Raw genomic sequence first — 19,355 nt, 5'->3', positions numbered from 1 at the left:
TGGCAAACAAAACACATGCTTTTTTTGTTAAATATTTATATATAGCTGCACAATTAGTTGGTCTCAAGAAAATCAAAATCAGTAGCTAGGCTGTTTTGATAAGCGATTCATCGTTTCCGTCATGTTTTAGGGAAAAGTGACAAATGTTTTTTGTTTCCAGCTTCTCAAACGTGAAGAGTTCCTCCCCGTTTTGGACAGTTCTGGGTTGTATTGATGGGCCATCTCCACTGCTTTTTGGTGTTTCATTCTGTTGAACTAACTGTTCATCGGGAAAATAATCAAGATTATTTCTTAATGAAGATAAATTATTAGTTGCAGCCCCCGGTTGTCCACCCCCAATAACCCCTTCACACTCTGCACATTGTGTCCAGATACTGCAGAAATAACACGTACCACTACCAGGGTTATAAAAGCCTACTCTATGGTCATAGCTGTAATCAGTAAGGTGATGCAACCACTTGGATGTCACACTTTCACAGCTGTGACAGAAGGAACTGGTGGTCAGTAGAGTTTACATGTTTCAGTACAGCACATCAGTATTAGGGCAACACATCAGGCTTTCATCATCAAAACAGTCATAGAATATGATCGACTCCATGTTTCAGTTGTATTGTCACAATAAAGACAAAAGACTGCATTGATTCTGTAACATCTTATTAAATATTTTTAGGAACAAAGAATAAAACATTTTGTTTCTACAATTAGTTTACACATTTTCTCTTCCGGAAGGTTTAGCAAACTTTACTCCATGAAATATACATTTCTTTTCCCATCTATTTAATGTTTCTCTCCTTCTGTCATTTTATACTGATAATGTGTTAACATGGACAGAGAGCAATGTTAAGAGTAAAAAAAATACAATATGAAAAGGTCCTAGCAAACAAACTGCAGATTCAAAACAGGAACAAACGTAGTCACTTTTTAAATTAAAAAGTACAACGGAACTGTGCATTTTCCAGCATGATCTAAGATTAAAAGTTGATTTTATTTGATGATTTTATTTATTTATTTTTACAAATGTTTGCTTGTAAAACCATGAAAACAATGTATAAAAAAACCAAAAACATTGAAAAAGATAAAACAATACACTTAATACACAAAAGTATATTCTTCAGGTAGCACCCCCTTCAAAATAACTGAAAGGGACTGATGTCTTTGTGTCACACACCTTACGCTCACCTTCTCAAGAACCATCTGCTGGTTAAACCGACCATGGGGACTCTGGGACCATGGACTCAGAGTCTGGGCTTTGAGGTCCAGTTTTTATTGTAATTATGCGATGTGAGAAACGCACACGCATCTGTATAGGATCCTAAAATATGAGAGAAATACCAAATGCACAAAGTGCTAAGGCAGGCTGACTCAGCAGGCTCTTAAGGAGGTGGCCAGTCGGTGTCTTCTCCTGCATCCAGAAACACCAACAGTGAGACTTTCTGGAGACAAAACCAGGTACGCTAAACATGAGAGGACACCAATATATATACTGTATTGTCAGGACAGGACTGGGGGGGTAGGGGGTGGGGGCTGGAGTAACCAGAGTGTGGAGAGAGGAGAGAGGGTGTGATGTAAGTGCTGGTTGCATGAACATGATATAACACAGAAAACAAGGTCACATGATGTGCATGTGATCATTATGAGTGCATGCCCTGTGCTGAAGAAGAGGGGCCAAAACTGTCAAACCATCCTCCATTTACTCAGAGAGAAGGTGTGAGAGGCTGCGACTGCTCTCTGACCTTCACTTGATCACCTCCTGCTCTTGGAGCAAGGTCACGCAGCGTCGGGAAAAGAAGCCAAAAACACCAGCTGGTGTGCCAATAACACACTGCTAAATTTACCAACAAACCCTTAACACTGCTTCTTACCCACAGCCTTTCGACTGCCAGCCCTGAGCTCAGCCAACATGTAGATGAGGATGGGGAAGTTTCAGATTTGCTGTTTCTAAACACATGAGCAGTCAAAAGGTAACCCAGCCTCTTTTGTGATTTCAAGACTGCTTGTTTATTTCTTAGTTTATTCCTGAACAGAATGATAAAATATTTGGTGTGATCACATCCACAAACTTGGCCAGTGTTACACCAAATTCTGAGGCTCAACAGATTCTGTGATCTGATGAGGAATTTCAGTTTTAAATCTTACTTAACTGCATACTGCATGCCAGTGTTCCTGTAGTATTTTGACAGCTGTTTGAAAGTTGCGACTTTGATGTACTGAAGTCATTACAGAATCAAAAACATTAGGTGGGCCAGAATTTGCATCAAATTCTGTGGGGTGGCTCATATGTGCTAACGTCTAAATGAACGTCATGATGAAAAAGTAAGGAATACAGCTTACTGAAATTCCTGTTCGGGTCACAGATTTTGGTGCAGTACCAGCATGTGTAGTTCTATTGCGCAGCTAAGAGGGCATCCAGAAAAACTAGAAGCACAGAGCATAACATGTTATCACTTTGGACTGACAGGAGGCATCTGTAAGTTCCTACCTAACACAACTATGTGAAACAACATATAATGTGATTTTTTTTTCCCCCTCCAGCATTTGTGTTGTTAACACTATGACGTTCTAGTGACGTTAACCTTTTCAGGTTAGTGTGTATTAGACACTCTGACCCTGATGTTTCTTGGCACTATTAGACGTGCAAACAGTATTTGTGTTTTTAAAAAAAGGCCCTCAACCTGAAATATCAGTCAAATAAGTTCAACATTTAAGTGTTTTTCTCTTGTTTTTAAAAATATGATATAAATGGAATGAAATGAAGCATCTTACATTAGAAACACTCTACAGAAAAACCTGCTGTCCCCCGCTGTGTTTCTAAAAGCACCGACTGTAGCTGAGTCTGAGAGTGGAGGAGTAGTCGTCCATCATTGCCACACCAATCGTTATAGGACATGAACAGGTGAGCTATTAAATATACTCTGAACACTGTGCAAGAGCCACATACACCTGCTCCAAGCAATTGTTAAACATCAACTTTTTTCTCATAAATAAATAAATAGCTTTAATAACAGAAATAAAAAAAAGATAAAATTTGGGATCAGATTTGAAACTAACTTTCCAAGTTCTTTATAACAACCATGGCCAATGCTTAAAACAAAGTTTTGGTATAAGGTAACATAATGTTCAGAAGAAATAAAAATAAAGAGCTTTTAACATTTTGGTTTAGTAAAAATCTCAGTTGGGATAAATATATAAGTAAGTCGATCAATTTGCAAACTCTTCTGGGGTATTCTTTAAATTGCTGGCTATTCTTCCAATTAAAAGCAGCAGAGGCAGGCAGTAAGGGACAGCCTGCTGATGCTCGTAAACATTCTGTTACTCAGCCAAATGTGTTGCTACAGCCCGAACTACCTCAGACAGGAACTGTAAAAACAAACAAACAAACAAACAAAAAAACTTCAGCAGTTAGCTAACTGAAGTGGGGTGGGAGGCATACAGGTGACTAAGGATGGGAGGAGCAGCAGGAGGAAGACTATAAAGGAAAGTCATCAACTCCATTAAATGAGTGAAAACTGTCTGTACTACATCAGCAACCGTGCTGTTTGCTAAAACACAGATTGCACCATCTGTGATTCGATCCAGAGAGAAAAAAAAGGATGGCATTTGAAGTCTCCAAAACCGTCTTATTACATTTAAACACTCCACATACAAACAAAATCAACACCCTTTCTTCTCAGTACAGTTATGCTGGAAGGTGTGTATTAATTTATCGAGCAACCTTTGTAAATCCTACATCACACATCCCTGCTAGAAGCAGAGCACTAGTGACATATTAAAACAAGGAGAGAAGATTCACACAATGCAGCTGTGAAAACATTAAACTCTCCTGTTGTCATTAATCTTATAAGCCTCACGTACAGAAGGTTTCAAAGACTCCCTGAAAAGGCCACATGTCCGTGTTACTGTGCGCCATTAATGCGGCTTTTGCAAATGCACTGCGGTCATCACAGCAGTGGGGGCATTGTTAAAAACTTGTTTCGTTGTGTTAAAGTCAACGTGAGCTAGAAGAGGTTAGAGGTTATCAAATTAAAACATACTCTGCAAGAATGAATTTTGTTCCAGAACATGTAAAACAAATTAAGTCTCATTTGACAGCTAAAGAGACAAGGGTGTGTTCAGGAAAAATAGTGTTTTGGTCTTGTTAGAAACTACTGCATAATACTGACACAGTACATAAATGTAAACTGGTATGTTACAGTGGAGGGTTTGTGAATATTAGCACTCTACTACTCTACAAAGGGAGGGGGGGTCTTTAACATGAGATGAGTGGATGTGATGTGCTGCTTAACAGGTCTCTGAGGGGTTTTACTGAGGAAATGAAAGTGACATTCTGGTTTTGAACTGAGGAGGCAGATAGTGCAAAAATAAATTTCACAATCACGTTGCATGGCTAAGGGCACCTGACAAAGCGCTTCCATCAATCTGCACGACCCTAATGTGCACTGCAGTGCTCAAGCTAGTCTGCCGAGGCTGTTAGTGTGTGTGCATGTATTTGTGCATGTATTTTTGTGTGTGTGCGCGCGCGCATGTGTATCTCCAGTGTGGATGCATAATAAAGTCTAGTGGCAAATGATTCGTAGCAGAAATTTTGCATATTCCTCAATTTACATAATCAAATCTACTCTGTTTTTAGTGTAATGATTTATAAAATGATGCGGGTGGCAAAACTTCGCAGTGATCAAAAGTCAGTGAGTCATCAAACAATCAGCTTTGATTATTTGACATCCATCCGCCTCCTTCTAGACTGAAGTGCAATTAAATAGATGCACAAAACCATGCTCTCTCGCTGCATTCTGCACACACATGCACACACACCAGCTAACCTCCGTACAGTGACATCTTTCAAAGCATGCTGTGACTTGCTAAGCATGCTTAAAATAGCATAGTGGGAAGTGAAAAAAAGACTGGACGAGCTAAAGAAAACACATACTGACGAGAACGGGGGGTGGGCATCACTTTTTCTTCCACCAAATCCTGAATCCTGCACCGCGTCTGTCTTCCACTCTGCCATCCTTTTATCTAAGTGTACCATCCCTTGCTCCCCAAATTCAGCGACATTTAAGATATTTTAGCACCAGCCCACTGGCTATACCCGACTCTCCCCCAGTGTTGCACCTCCCTCCACTCCCTTCACCGAATCCACATGTCCCATTCTCATCCCGTGGGTTTCCTTTAGCCTCCTCCACTGGTAGCCCGTGAAGGTGGGGCTGATGGGGATGTACTTGAAGACAGGGTATCTGCGGATGAAGTCCATTGCAAACGGCAGATCATAAGATCTCATCCCTTCCAGTTCTGCTGTACTGAGACCAGAGCCACGTTTCAGCTTCTTGATGCCTCGTTCTTCAGGGGAACCTGAGGGAGAAAGAAAGAGATTAATCAAGAGTTTCTTAAAATACACAGGTGAAAGCCTGACCTAAGAAGTCTAGGAAGACGATAAGTAACATGAACTGATGAGCTTTCCTTTGTTGCCACAATCTGTTGAAGGACAGAGAAGTAAAGGTCATAGATGCTTTAAGAGAAAATCTATCCTAATATGGGTCCAGTAGGTTAGAATCCAAAATGTCTTCCAGCACTCCCAGAGGGGTCCTGAGATGTTAGCTGACCAAATCGGATGTGTAACCAACCACAGCATGTTCTGCTACCATACCATGTACCTTCTTGGCAGTCCCAGCCACATTGTGAGTTTCTTCCTTAAAAATGTTCTTGCATAAAATTTAAAATGCAAATACTGTGCCATAAAATTAAATTAGGGTGGCAAATGTGACAAAAAAGAGATTAAACACCTTACCGGGGATAGTATTGTCCAAAATGAAGGCGACAGAGCCTCCAACAAACATGGCAGTAGTGAGGAGCACGTTCAACACTTGGTCAATCTCAACTATGCCTGAGAAATCCAAAGAGACAGGAGCTTAATTCATGTCATGTTAATATCATCAGAAAATTAATTCCCCCAGAAAGAAAAAATTACCCAAAACAACTAGTCACTGCATGTACTCGTATGCTTTGTGTGTGTTTATTTAGAAAAGATTAAATGTGAATGTCAAATCCGAGTTGCTCCACCTAGTTTTAAGCCGCATAACGAACCATGAGCCTTCAGTCTAACTTCAGCAGAGACAGTAACTCTGAGGTTCTCAGGTTGGAGAGAATTACATATCGAGGTGCAGATGAAGAAGAGCCGATAAAAATTGTCAAGTCGGTCGGAAGCTATAAAATGTCATTTAATTCAAGCTTGTAGGGAACTCTGGCCTCCACTCACCGGTGACCAGCGGGTTTTGTTTGAGGTAGCTCGGCAACATCAGACCGAAGAAGATGGAGAAACCAAGAACAAAGAGGTTCCTGGAGGAGTTGAGGTCCACAAACTGCAGGTTGGACAGTCCCACCGCTGTGATCATACCGAACAGGGTGCAGAACAGAGCTCCCAGGACAGGGTCAGGCAAAGAGGCAAACAGGGCACTGAATTTTCCCACGAGCCCCAACAGCAGCATCATGGCAGCTCCATACTGAATCACACGTCTGCTGCCCACCTGAAAGACCAATTAGAAAAAGCAAAGGGAAGACCAGTCAATCTTGTTCTCTTAACTCTAATACAAATTCATATAAAATCAAAATTCTGCCCCCTCGTTCTCATTATGGATTTAAAATTACAAAACGTGCGTTCAAGTAAAATAAACGAAACTTGCACTTTGTGCTGTGCTCCATGTATTCGATCTAACCTGGATTTAACAACAAAAAGAATGTACCACTTGGTTTATAATACACAGCACACATTTACAGTTAATTAGTACATAACATACAGCAATCTAACTCAACAGCTGAATTAACAAGGCCTGTAGCTATGTAGTGACAGGTGCCACAGCTGATCAGTTTATTTATACTTCAAGAAAATGGTGAATGGTGAAAATCGCTCATTTTGAACAAACAGCACTAAACTCAAGATATTAATTTAAAAATATGTAAAATAGTGAAAAGAAGAAAAGCCTCAGCTGGTAATAGCAAGTGTTTGGCATTTTTCTCTTGAAAAGAGACTCAAACAATAAAAATGAATTTATTTTCTGTCAGTTGACAAGTCAATGACATGACTTACTGTTTCATAGTTAGTTGCATAGTTAAACCATTACGGTAAAAGAAACAAAATGGGTGTGGGCATCATACATATCATGGTGTAAAGATAAACATCAGGTTAATACAGAAAACATAACATGTAGTCCAAAACGAAAGGGTGGAAAGAAATTAATGAAGTGAAATGGTACGGGAGGGCGTTACCTTTGTGATTCCCAGGACGCCTATATTTGGACTGGAGGAGGTTGAGCCATTTCCTGTCCCGAAAAGACCATCCAGCACACAGGAAATACCTTCTACAAATATACCCCTACAGAGACAGCGGACAAACAAACTAATTAAAGCATCCCACAGACAGTAAATTGCCTGCATGACGTGGCACAGACTGAAGGATAGGAGAGAATGAAGGAGGACAGAAATAAGATAAACTCACGAGTTACCTATTGATGGCGTGGATGGGAGGCGGGGGAGCACAAGAGAGACGTGCACAGGCGTAGTAATCACCAATCGATTCGATGATGCTGGCCACTACTGCACTCATCATGCCAATCACGCCAGCAGCTGTTACAGTAGGAACGCCCCACTGGACTGCAGAGGTAAAAAAACACAGAAAATATCTTAAAAGGTTTACTTTCTGTCTCATGGTTTCAGGCCAGGGTTAAGCTGTGGTCCATGCTTATAAAGTTCATATGGTATTTATTATCAATCATAGACTTTGTGGTTAAATTTCTAAATTTAGGACTTTAGGAATTATCTGCCTCTCAGTTATTTAATTAGAAATTATGCTGAATGTAACACAGTCAGACTCATTCCAGTGTATCTACCATTTTGATTTCTGACTGTACTGTACATACTGTAGTTACATTACAGATATATCACAGCTGCTAACATTTGTGTTGTACATTGGTGATGGAGGAAGTATTCAGATATTTTCCTTAAGTAAAAGTAAAGACTCAAAACTTCACTTTTTGAGAGCAAAAACTTGAGACTTGCAAAACAATGACTTTGTCCTATGCTGCAATGATTACCTTTAAACTGTACTTTAGTGCATGCACTTGAATACATGGAGTCAGTTAACTTTTCACCACTGCTGTATATTTTGTATATTCTTTTGTTTAGTTTGTGTTTATAACAGTTACACATAAGGTCATTATTGAGATTGAACAGCAGTAGAACAGTTCTGCTCTGAAAATGTTGCTTATAATTTTCAGTTTCTGACATTGTGTGGTTTCCACCAAAACCTTCCCACATACATGGCTGCCTGCAGTTGAGTCAGTCACAGCTTATGGACAGACATAAACATCAACAAGTCATTTCAAAGCTCCGTCTTTCTTCTTCTCCTCCTCTTCATAAAAACACTCACAGGGATATGGGATCTTAAACCAGGGCGCAGCAGTGAGGATTCCTTGACGTGCGTCGGTGCGGGCGTAGAATCCGTACTTGTCCACCTCCGGGGGGAAAACGTCAGTCACAGTGAAAATGAAACAAAGCAGCCATGACACCAGGATGGCCATAATGATCTGGGCGTAAAAGAAATGAAAACACTTGTCAGACGCTGACACTACAGACTGTAATAACCTGAAATACAACAACACAGTTTACCAATTCTAATCCCCCTTCCTGCGTTATTTATTCAGTTATCTATTTGTTCTATGCCAAATATGCACAGTAGGGAGGTGCGTGTTCAGATCTGACAAAAGTTTCAGTTCTTAAAAGAGCATGATTTAGGTCAAATCTCTGAACTTATCCCTCATATTTCAAGGTGAGGCAGGTGCACTTCACAAGGTTCCATGTCTCTCTAAAGCTCCATATCACAAGCTATATTCAAAACACCACACCAACCGCTCATCAAATCAGAAGTAAGCACTTAAATCCCTCTCATAACTTAAATGATCTTTTACTTAGAAATATGTCACATTGACATTGTTTCAGTGCGATTTTAAACTTCAATTATCACCATTCTTTCAACATGTTTTATCTCCAGGAGAAAATAAGCACATAAATGTTACACTGTACTGTCAGCTTCCAAGGCTCCGGCATGTTGCTGCTATAAAAATCAAGTCCACTTTAAGATTCTTAAAATTAAGAGTGAACCAATAAAAGGAAAACAGCAGCAGGGAGCCATCTGAGGAGAGAGGTATAAATTAAACTGATTTAAGTATATTTGGTGTGAATTTAGAAGAATTTTTATTATTCAATAGATCACCAGCAGAGGGCAGGAAAAGACTGATTTACACACTGCACAACAAGAAAACCTGGTAACCTCCCACAGAGAATAAGATTAACTCTGTTGAATAACTTGTGACTTAGATGGGAACACAGTTTGTGGTGGAGGCCAAGGGAGCAGCAGTAAACAAAACAAGGTCAGATCATTAAAAGAGAGAAGAAAATTTACCAAGAAACAAGAATAAAACCCTTTGTGCAAAGGGCAAAAAGCAGATGTTTGTATTTTCATGAGCAAATATGTACTTACTGGAAACATTTTGAAGACCTGTAGTCTATAGGAGGTCCAACCTTTCTTGGCTCTGTAGATTGGCAGAGGGAAGTGAACGTTTCTGGCATACTGAGAGAAGAGCAGCACCAAGAAGATAGTCCTGTGGACAGAAACAAGCTTGTTGTGCCTTGTGTTTTTTCAGTGTTATATATTCTCCAGTGAGACAACTAATTCTGTATGAATATGTTCCATTTTCTCCCCTCTACATCTGACTAGGACCCCAGAGACTTCAGAGCCAATCAATTAGCCTAACTGCCTCAGAAGGATCAAATGAGTGGCAATTAGAGGCACATCTGTCTCTGTGGAGCGAAGTGAGAGGCCTTCGGGCTAGTGTAAACAACCATGACACAGCAGAAGCTGATGTAACGTCACATGAGAATCTTTGGAGTCTTTGGAGTCAACCCACTGAATCTTTACAGTCTAAATCTTTTGTGTATGAATCATGTGGCTTTGTAAAAGATATGCTAGCAGAGAACAACGGTCAGCAACAGTTTGGTGTCAGCTGAATGGTTTCCATTGGTGACAGGTTTCCATAGCAGAAAAAAAAGCACCAACCTGCACTACCACACTTTGACCAAGGTCCACCTGAATCATAATCATCAGAGGGCAGCAGAGAATTTTAGGTCTCTTGTCTGCTGACACCTGAATGTGCATTTCCTTGCATGAGAGTCTATACTTACAGCATAGCAATTCCCCAGTGTTTTCCTGCCCTCTCCCCTGCAGCCTGGAAACCAGACAGACCGATAAGGGCTACAGTGGGGGTGATGGTCAGAGGTCCGATGTACTTAAGCAGGATCCCGGGTAGACCCAGTGCTCCAATGCACACCTCAACCATGGATGACACGATGATGGCCCCTTGGATCTGACAAAACACAAAATTGTAAAGTTTTTTTTGAAAATAAGAAAAAAAAGAAGGATAACCATCCACTTAAACACTGCGGCAGTGTTAAATTATGTTCACTTTGAATTAGCAACTCAAGTCCATGAATCACACGTGCAGCCTCAGAGGGACCCAAAATGATACCGACTGAATCAACAGAACATAGATTTTAATTTTAACACTTAAAACTACATGAAGATTTCCATCTTTTCAAAACTTTGTCAAGGTTTCCTACAACATTTTGTAAAGGAGGCAAACTGCTGTGCCTAAAATAAAGAGTGATTCCACTGGCATCAAAATACAATATTAGGTTTATTCATTTATTAAGCTTTAGGTAAAATGAGAACTGGCTCATACTGTCACTGATCATGTGACAAAATGTGGCAGATTTTTAGGTTTCAGCTTAGCATTGATCAATCACATAGTATGTTTGCTTACCACCTCTGCTGACCAGTGACCTGGAGGAAAGCATGTATATAACCAACATTTTTCTTAGATAAATAAAGTGAAATCAAAAATAATAACCAGTGTTCCACTTTTTCATTTGATATCCATCAGTGGTAAATCCTGTTTGTCTTGTCTTCATCTGTCTTTGTGTTCTCTACTCTGACCTTTTATCACCTGTACTTTCCTGCTGCCCTCGGCCCATCGTTGACCCATTAAACACTTTGATTCTGTCTGATTAAGTTTAGTCTTGTTCACATGTCACATAAAAAACACTTACTCAACTGGCTTACGCAAACAGGGAAAGGTTAATGCAAATTAACAGCTCCTGTCACAGACAAAAAACCCTGAAGACATACACAGACAGTGATGCTCCTATTTGATTACAAGGATATATTCTACAACTTTTTTTAACTGTCTAATGTGCCAGTCCAATTTTGCTCTCTCCTTTCTGTCCTGGCTCTCTTCCTACACACCTTTCAAGTTTGTCTGGTCTTTCATTTGTTTTTCGTTGCCTCACCTCTCGTATCCTGGGGTGCCAGATGTGCTCTGTGTGAAAGAGCTCTGTGCTATTAAATACTGGAACTTCTGCTCAGGGGAAAACACAGGGAGATTAGATATTAATTAGATCACTATGTAAATCAGAAATCTTCAGTTGGGACACACAGATATAAACTTTCTGTATTTGCAGACCTTGATGCGGACAGAATGTGGAGTTGAAACCAAAGTAAGTAAGGACACTTTAACCCAGTTTTTAATAAAATCATGTCAGATGGGAGTCCCTCTACTGAATGAGTTGAGTGAGTGATGGAAGAAGAGAGAGAGGATACCTGTATTATTACACTTCCATTTGTCCAGTGACAGGATGGCTCTGGCTGGTGCGAGAAAGGCAAAAGCACTGGCCTGGAACAGAGGCAACCTGAGCACAAGAAAAGCACAGTTTAGAAAAATGATACAAACCTAAATGATTACAGAAATATTCAATGAAAGGAGCGTTAAAATAATAGCAGCAAGCAGGCTGATTTTCAGTGGAGAACCACAAGCCACCAGCATTTCAATGACAAGTCATTATTGTGCAATATAGCATTCATAAACATATTTTCTTGTAATGGATGTTCCTTACAATGGTTGAAACAATGGTCAACCACACTCAAGAGTATGGTTGGCCTTTACCGTAAAGGCCACTTGAAGTTGAAAGAGTTGAAATTTGTACAGGGATAACATAAGATCTTATCCGAGATAAAACAGAATAAAATCAGCTGTAATAAAATCATATTAGTGAAAAAGGACAGGTGTAGCCAGGGACAGAAATAAAAGGCTAAGCTAGAAAGGTTTCCAATCGGTGACAGGTTTCCATAGCAGACGAAAAGCACCAAGATACCTCTCAAAATAGAAGTGAAAATAGATGAAGTGAACACCATGACTAAGTTGTACAACTGTTTGTTCTGATCGAGGTTTGACCTGCACACAGGCCTCAAATGAATCTTTGTTTAGTTAAAAAAAAACAAACAAAAAAAAAAACAGACCTGACAAAATCAGAATGAGATTGACTCAACATTTATTTAAGAGTGTGGGCAGCAATCTTAAACCAGTGCTGTTCTCTAATAGCTATACACCTACATATGAGATGATGTGTAACTGCTTTCTTTGGTGTACAGCTGATTGTTTCCAATCCCTGTACAAAGCAAAATAAACGGAAACTTTCATGAAAACTTAAAAACTAGAGGCAGCCTCAGTTTAATTTCTTGAAACCTCAAGATAAGTAGCTTAACTCCTTGTAGGGAGTAAAAAGATCTAAGCGTAACAATCTAATCATCCTCCTCTGTTCTATCTGAAACTTCTGCTGAGGTACAAAGATAACAATATTTTTCCTTCAGCTAAGAAGCTTGTGGATATATTTGGTGGATGTAATTCAATGAAAACTTAATTCACACAATGAATCATCTATACAATTACTACTACTTAGTCTGCCAAGTATGAGCTGCACATACAGGCAGGATACTTGGATGAAGATACTCACAAATATGCAAACAAGCTTATTTCTAGGAAAAGCATTTGGGTGTTTTTTGAATGACCTGGACTGGCACCATGACTCAGATCACACAGAGTATTTCTTCTCCTCCCTCCACCTCTTTTTCATTTACTTTTAAAGCAAAGGTTGGCCCCATGAGCGCAGTTCACTCGTTTTCATGGACACCCCGTGCTTATAGGACAGCAAAGGCTTAAAAATACGTATAAAAGCAACAATACATATACAATATAAACAACAACAACAACAACAAAAAACCCACCAGAGTTCATCACATTGAACTGTTGTTCTTTCATGAAGGAAAAATATGACAATATGACCTGGATTTCATTAAAACACAGATCAAAAAGCTAATATTCCTGGCAACAGGCAATGTCAGTTATTTAATTGGTGAATGATATAATCCTCAGGGTTGAATAAGGTGAATCACTGGTTATGAAACACAAACACATAACATTATGAAAGAGCAAAATTCAATGTATGAGAATAAATCAAACGGTGATGAGGAACGTGTGTGAGCAGCCAGCAGGGTGACTCAAGGTGAAAAATGCGAGACCTAAACCAAATGAAGTGGCTCAGATGAAGAGAATGTAATAAAGTTGAGATCAAGGGGTATTGCTGAAAACAGGGACCTGCCAATTTTTTAATAAGTCGTTGACACAAGCTATGATACAAGATGTGGTTGTGTGTTTAATTCTTTTTAACAAAATGTGCTTCATTCCGATGGCGTATGCTCTCAATCAAAAAAAGAAAAAAAAAAACAAACTACATCTTAACAGCTGAGTTTTTGCTCTCGCAAAAGAGAAAGTCTGAGTCATATAGGACAACTGCAATCACATGAGCAAAACAAGGAACTGAAAGTACATACTAGATGCCTACTGCAGAATAAAAATATCTTTTCTAAGTCAGGGTCATAATACGTCAATGACAAAAAACTTAATCCTACTTAAATGTGGGCAAATACACTTGAAATACACTCCAGAGTAACATGAAGAGGAAAGGCTTCATGTCCACAATGGCCCTCATGTTGAAGTGGTACTTCAAGATGAGAGGGAGAGAGTGGAAGAAAGAGGGAATAAAAAAGGAAGTGAAGACATGAAAGACAGAATATACTGTATGACCTGTACAAAAGTAAGAGCATTTTCCTAAGTCCATGTGAGACAGTATTGTTTGTGTGTGCTTGTACCTGCAGCCCAATGTGGTCTGTAGCAGGGTGGTGATCCCTACACAGAAGAAGATGGTCCCTATGAGCTGACTGGTGGCCCACTGATCGAAGCCAACACACATGGCCTCGGCGAGGAGGAACGGCACTGCGATAGTCCCACTGAAACATGTCAGGTAGTGCTGCCAAGACAAGAATCAACACATTGGTGCGCATTCACAGTATGTGTGTGTCTTATGTTTGATGTCATTTAACTTGACATTTTGAGGTCCATATATGACACTGATTGTTAAGTCAGCACAAAACAACTAAACTTTATATTCCAAACCTTTACAAGTATGTCTGATTTTTTTTTAGGATTGTTACCTTACAGGTAGAAAACACAATTCTCCTGATGTCGTTAATTATCCTGTTGTGCTTGTCTGTTCGTAGAATTTCTCAAAAACACAATTTTGTGTGTTTGGCATGCTGAGTTATGGCACAGGTCAAGGGACAAGTGATTTCTTTGTGGCTGTGGAACTTACAAGCATCACCATGTATCCCAGTATAAACTACTCCTCCTACAAAGTTCTTGAATCTTCTTTAATCCAAAAGCATTCTATGAAGTCACATCTGACAAAATGCTAAAACTCTTGAATGAGCAGTTGGCTGCAGTTGCACAGTTCACATGCACAGTTCAATAACTTTTTGCATTATGACTTCACATAGTAATCAAGCTTTATGAGGAATAAATGGCATTTATTCCATTGACCTGAAAGTTGATTGGTATTCCAATCCGATATAACAAAAACAAATTTGTTGTGCAGCCTTGGCAGTATGTGCCCACTAAGAAGCACATCTGGTTTCTTTGTTATATTTCAGATCCGCAGCTTATCAGTGATGGCTACAGGACAAAGGGAGACGACTGAGGACAAAATAATACTGTGGTCATACAGGGAGGACATGAACCTGCTGACCCACCAGTAAGATGACTAATACAATCACATGTGTAGGTGCATGTTTTTCAAATGGTGAGATTCCCAGTGTAAACACATTTGTTGGTCAAGTAAAATAAAATACGCTGATGATGTAAAGTATGTACTGTGAGTCATCCATGAAGCCTTGTGGGAAAAAAAACCTCAAAGAATAGTAGTTAGTATTATTAGTAGTTCAGTTTGTAGATTTACCTGTAAACCCAGGAACACACACAAGTACCAGGGTGGGGTGTCTTCAATGGTATAGATCATATCCATCCTCCTCGCATCCATACTGTCTGTGCTGTCCAGCGTCTCAGACATTGAGGTCTACACACACAAAGACACAGGATGAATGAAATTTCCATAATTTTCTTTGCATGTTAACCTTGTTCAGTTCATTTAAAAGCATCAAAATGATGATGACTAATTTAAAAAAACTGTCAGATCAAACCTTATGTCAAATGCTGATGTGAGAACAGCATGTCTGAGCAAACATGAGGACAGCTGAATCATAAAAGATGATAAAAAAAAGTGGCAAATACAGAAACTGTGAGAAAGAACACAGCAATGGATTCATTGTCTCAGCAAAGAAAAATGCACAGTCACAGTGACAATGAGAGAACGGTCTGGCATGACAGGAAAAGCCAGATTCTGTAAGAGTCAGATTTCTGGTCAACATGCCTTTTAATTTACTGGTTTCATATGAGACATAATACCTAAGACTTACCCCCTTTTGAAACTATTTATGGATGGCTATTAGCCCCCGCTGTTCCAATTTTAACTTGTATTCTTTCTCAGGAAAATTCACAGGTCTCACAGTCATATCTGAGCTGTATAAAATTTACAGGAAGTGGAAATTCAGTTGTTTTTTTTTTAAACTTCTGCTGCTTCAAATTTATTGCTTTATTTTGGAGCAGCCACAGGAAATACTGGCTAGCATTGGCTGCGATCATTCATCAAAATGTTCTTCCTTTTCAATAAAACAATGTGAGTTTGATTGGTTGCACTGTAGATGGACACATCAGACGCAGCTCAAGGAGTGTTTGCTGTTGTGTTAAACCCCACTTGTTAAAACTACAGTAACCACGAGTACTGCCAGATTTATTTGGACTGAAATCGTGAGGATTACAATGTTAATAATATAGGGGAAAGGTGAGGGAGGAAAAAGGAAAGTCACTGAAACTGTGCTTCTGATTATGAGTAAGCATTCTGAACCATGTGACTATGTCACTCTGCTTAAACAGAGGCTTATTATTAGGGAGAAAACTAGGACTTCAGTTGACATGAGGATTGTGTTGGAGTTCCCCTCAGATTTCCTCAGCTTACCTTTTCTGCTCTTTGATTTTCTTTAGTGTAGATGGCCATCAGCTCTGTGTTTTCAGTATCCTGGTCTCCACTGGCACCGCCCACTCCGTTTACCACCACCTAAACACATGCACACAGTGTAGATTTTTAAGGTTGTCTTTTTTTTACTTTTTATAAGGGTGTACATAAAGCAATCTTAAGTACACCTTGCCAAAGCATGCTGGCCCAGAGAGCAGACTCACGATGATGCACAGAGATTTGACACATTGTTGGCCAGATGGCAAACACATGAAAAGACAGGTGAAGGTGAAGTAGGGTTAAAGTTTGTGTAAGTGCATGTCAATGCAATGCCATGCGAATAAGTAAATTTAAAGTCAAATCAGTGCCTGAAGAAAGAAAGAAGAAAAAAACACAAGGTTCATATTAGGTAAATGCATTTCTAGGAAAACAAATGTGTAGTATGTCCGGTGTATAGATGTGTGCTTTGCCAGTATATCTCCCAGATTTATCCATGTCATGTATCAAGAAAAGGGTCATTAAAAAAAGGCAGAACATAGTGAGAATATACTATGGAGAGTTTCCATGTCTGAGGGACAATATGCTAAGACATGGAAGTATGCAAACACACCCATCCATCAACTGTCACCAGGCTGTCTTTATTGTGCATTTTAAGTGTTTTTTGCTGTACAATCCCATCTTCTCTGATGAGAAAAACCTCAGGGAGAAAACAGGCCTTTAAATGCACTCAGGCGTTCACATGTAAACATACTCTGCTGTGTCTACATGGCCTCGGTACACATTAAAGCTCAGAAAAGGTAGCTGCTGAGGATCACTGTTTGTAACCTCAGAGGTACACAAGGGCACAAATGTCTGCTCACAATGGGACAAAGTAAATGCAAAGGAAACTTTAGGCTTATATTATATTTCCTTCCCTTTGTGCTCAACTGAACCAGATCAGGGAACACTGAACTGGTACTGGAATCAGGCTGTAAATATAGCATTGATATTATGAAGTTCTACTGATAAGGTGAATGTGAGTTGGCCATTTTATTATTTTTACTGTTTTATTTGAGAAAGAGACAGAGGTGGTTTTATTTGAGAAAGAGACAGAGCGTGTAACACTGGAAGACGAGAACATGGCACAGACCTGGCAAAGCAACTCATTTTGCGCTTGTAATGTAATTCAATTCTGAGCTTGGAAGTGGTTCACTGCTGCTGTGAAGGAGGCTAAGGCATCTGCTGTGATTCTTCCTACCCGTCAATGCACTGAACCGAACTAAACCGCCACCTCTCCGGTTTAATGCAGGCCTACTTATGTCACTTTGGTAGTTTTGATCATTTCGATAGGCTACCTGATTAACAACAACTACAACACTCATCAGCATGCAGCCAAAGCTGTCAATCAAGGGGAAACTGCATCTAAATAAAAATTAAAGCATAATTAAAAGTCTCATTCATTTCCCACTCAGTTCATTTTCCATCACTTATCTGGGGACCACATGACAGTAGCAGCAAGTTAAGTTGTTTTTTTTGTTATTTTGCCTTTTAACCCACATGAAGCACTGGCCTGGGGACAAGAGTACAAATAAAGGAAATGGACAGACTCAGCGGTAGTAGCATGCACCAACTGTCCATTGAATACACTTTGAGTGTGTACTCAGGCCATTCGCTTACTCAAACACACTCCAAGCACAAAGCAATGCCAAAGAGCAAAGGCCTGAGCATGAGTCAACGAAAGAGAGAGAGATGGGAGGATGAAAAGCACAGTAATTATAAGGTTGTATGTATACTAATCAAACACTGCCTTTGTCTTATGTTCTCTATGTGAGTGAGCATGTTTGTGATCTGTCTGGTTTTGTCTCGGTGTCAAAACTTTAACAATAAAAAAAGAGGACCATGAAACACAGTTGTGTACCGGAATAGGGTAGAAATCTGCTCCATGTTTGCTTTCCTCATCATATTTTCCTCCCTCACTGGTGCTGTCCAATGACTTGGAGGTGGTATTCTTCCCCACGCCCATCGTTGCGTCTTCGATTTCCTCTTCTTCTTCTTCTTCTGTCCCTCCCCTGTCTTGCTTGAGTGTAAACACGGCAGATGAATCCTTTAGCCTGATTACATCGTCCAGAACTGCGTCATCTGCTTAAATAAAAAGAGACAGACGAACAGAGATTATTATATTGATTTATGACTTCAGTGCTTCCAATATCTTAGCTTCATTATAAAGGTCTAATCACAGAGTCTGAGAAGTTGCCAGGCCATTCTTCTTGTTGGTTACAAACTTTTGGTTTGGTAACTCTTATGGTTGTTGTTGCAGGTGTATTTTTTCAGCCCCATCTGCTCCTTTTCTCAGTTTCATTTATTATTTATCACCACAGTTGATGCCTGTTTAGTCTGATGTAAGTTTTTGGTTCAGACATCAGTTTTGGTTTTGGTAACTTGACTAGGTTAAACAACACCAACAATCTGAAGACCATTATGAAAGGGCATTCTTTTCACTTTTATCACTTTTTTTTTTATCAAACAATTAACTGAGACAAGAAAACTCTGCAACCAATATCACTTTTGAAAATAACAGATTGTTTCTGGAGGAATAATTTATATACTTCAGTTAATAATCTACACTACCAAAAGGTCACGGTCTGACACAAGGAGAGAACAGAATGCGAATCCATACAGAGACAAGATTATGCGAGGAGAAAAAGAAAAAAAAAAAAGAGTGAAACATGGAGATGTGTTTGTCAGAGAGGAGAAACAGAATAAGATAAGATAAGGAATTATGAAAAAGGTACACAAGGCAGAGAGAGAGGAATGCTAGTTTGTTCTAGCAGGGATGGTGCTGTGGCAAAGACAATTGTGACAGTATAAGAATAGAAAGTATGAGAAAGTGAAATGTTCTCAGGATATCAGCTTTGAGAGCTGTCACTCAGCTACCTGCCAATTACATTAAAAAAACATGATTACATTATTACTGTCAATCATGTGCTCCTACATCTGGTCTTGTCTGAGCCCAAAACTGCTCAGAAACATTTCTG

At 39.5% G+C, this 19,355-nt stretch overlaps 1 protein-coding gene across 4 annotated transcripts in view; it reads right to left on the bottom strand.

Moving 5' to 3' along the window:
- Positions 1–633: 633 nt before the first annotated feature.
- Positions 634–19,355, bottom strand: part of slc23a2 (solute carrier family 23 member 2) — a 33,198-nt gene continuing 14,476 nt past the window's right edge. For 2 of the 4 annotated variants that reach the window (XM_046387926.1, XM_046387929.1), the window contains 14 exons: positions 18,239–18,462; positions 16,345–16,443; positions 15,229–15,345; positions 14,087–14,244; positions 11,702–11,790; positions 11,392–11,459; positions 10,228–10,409; positions 9,527–9,647; positions 8,417–8,573; positions 7,494–7,641; positions 7,258–7,363; positions 6,251–6,518; positions 5,783–5,878; positions 634–5,346 (listed from right to left, as the gene is read on the bottom strand). In XM_046387926.1, coding sequence (XP_046243882.1) covers positions 5,081–5,346; positions 5,783–5,878; positions 6,251–6,518; positions 7,258–7,363; positions 7,494–7,641; positions 8,417–8,573; positions 9,527–9,647; positions 10,228–10,409; positions 11,392–11,459; positions 11,702–11,790; positions 14,087–14,244; positions 15,229–15,345; positions 16,345–16,443; positions 18,239–18,462 — 2,099 coding nt within the window. In that variant the 3' untranslated portion in view covers positions 634–5,080. The remainder of the gene's footprint in view (positions 5,347–5,782; positions 5,879–6,250; positions 6,519–7,257; positions 7,364–7,493; positions 7,642–8,416; positions 8,574–9,526; positions 9,648–10,227; positions 10,410–11,391; positions 11,460–11,701; positions 11,791–14,086; positions 14,245–15,228; positions 15,346–16,344; positions 16,444–18,238; positions 18,463–19,355) is intronic. The other 2 variants (XM_046387927.1, XM_046387928.1) reach the window with 1 other exon arrangement.

The sequence above is a fragment of the Scatophagus argus genome, chromosome 4 (genome assembly GCF_020382885.2).
Source record: "Scatophagus argus isolate fScaArg1 chromosome 4, fScaArg1.pri, whole genome shotgun sequence".
NCBI lineage: Eukaryota > Metazoa > Chordata > Actinopteri > Scatophagidae > Scatophagus > Scatophagus argus.
This window is presented reverse-complemented; position numbering and strand designations above follow the sequence as displayed.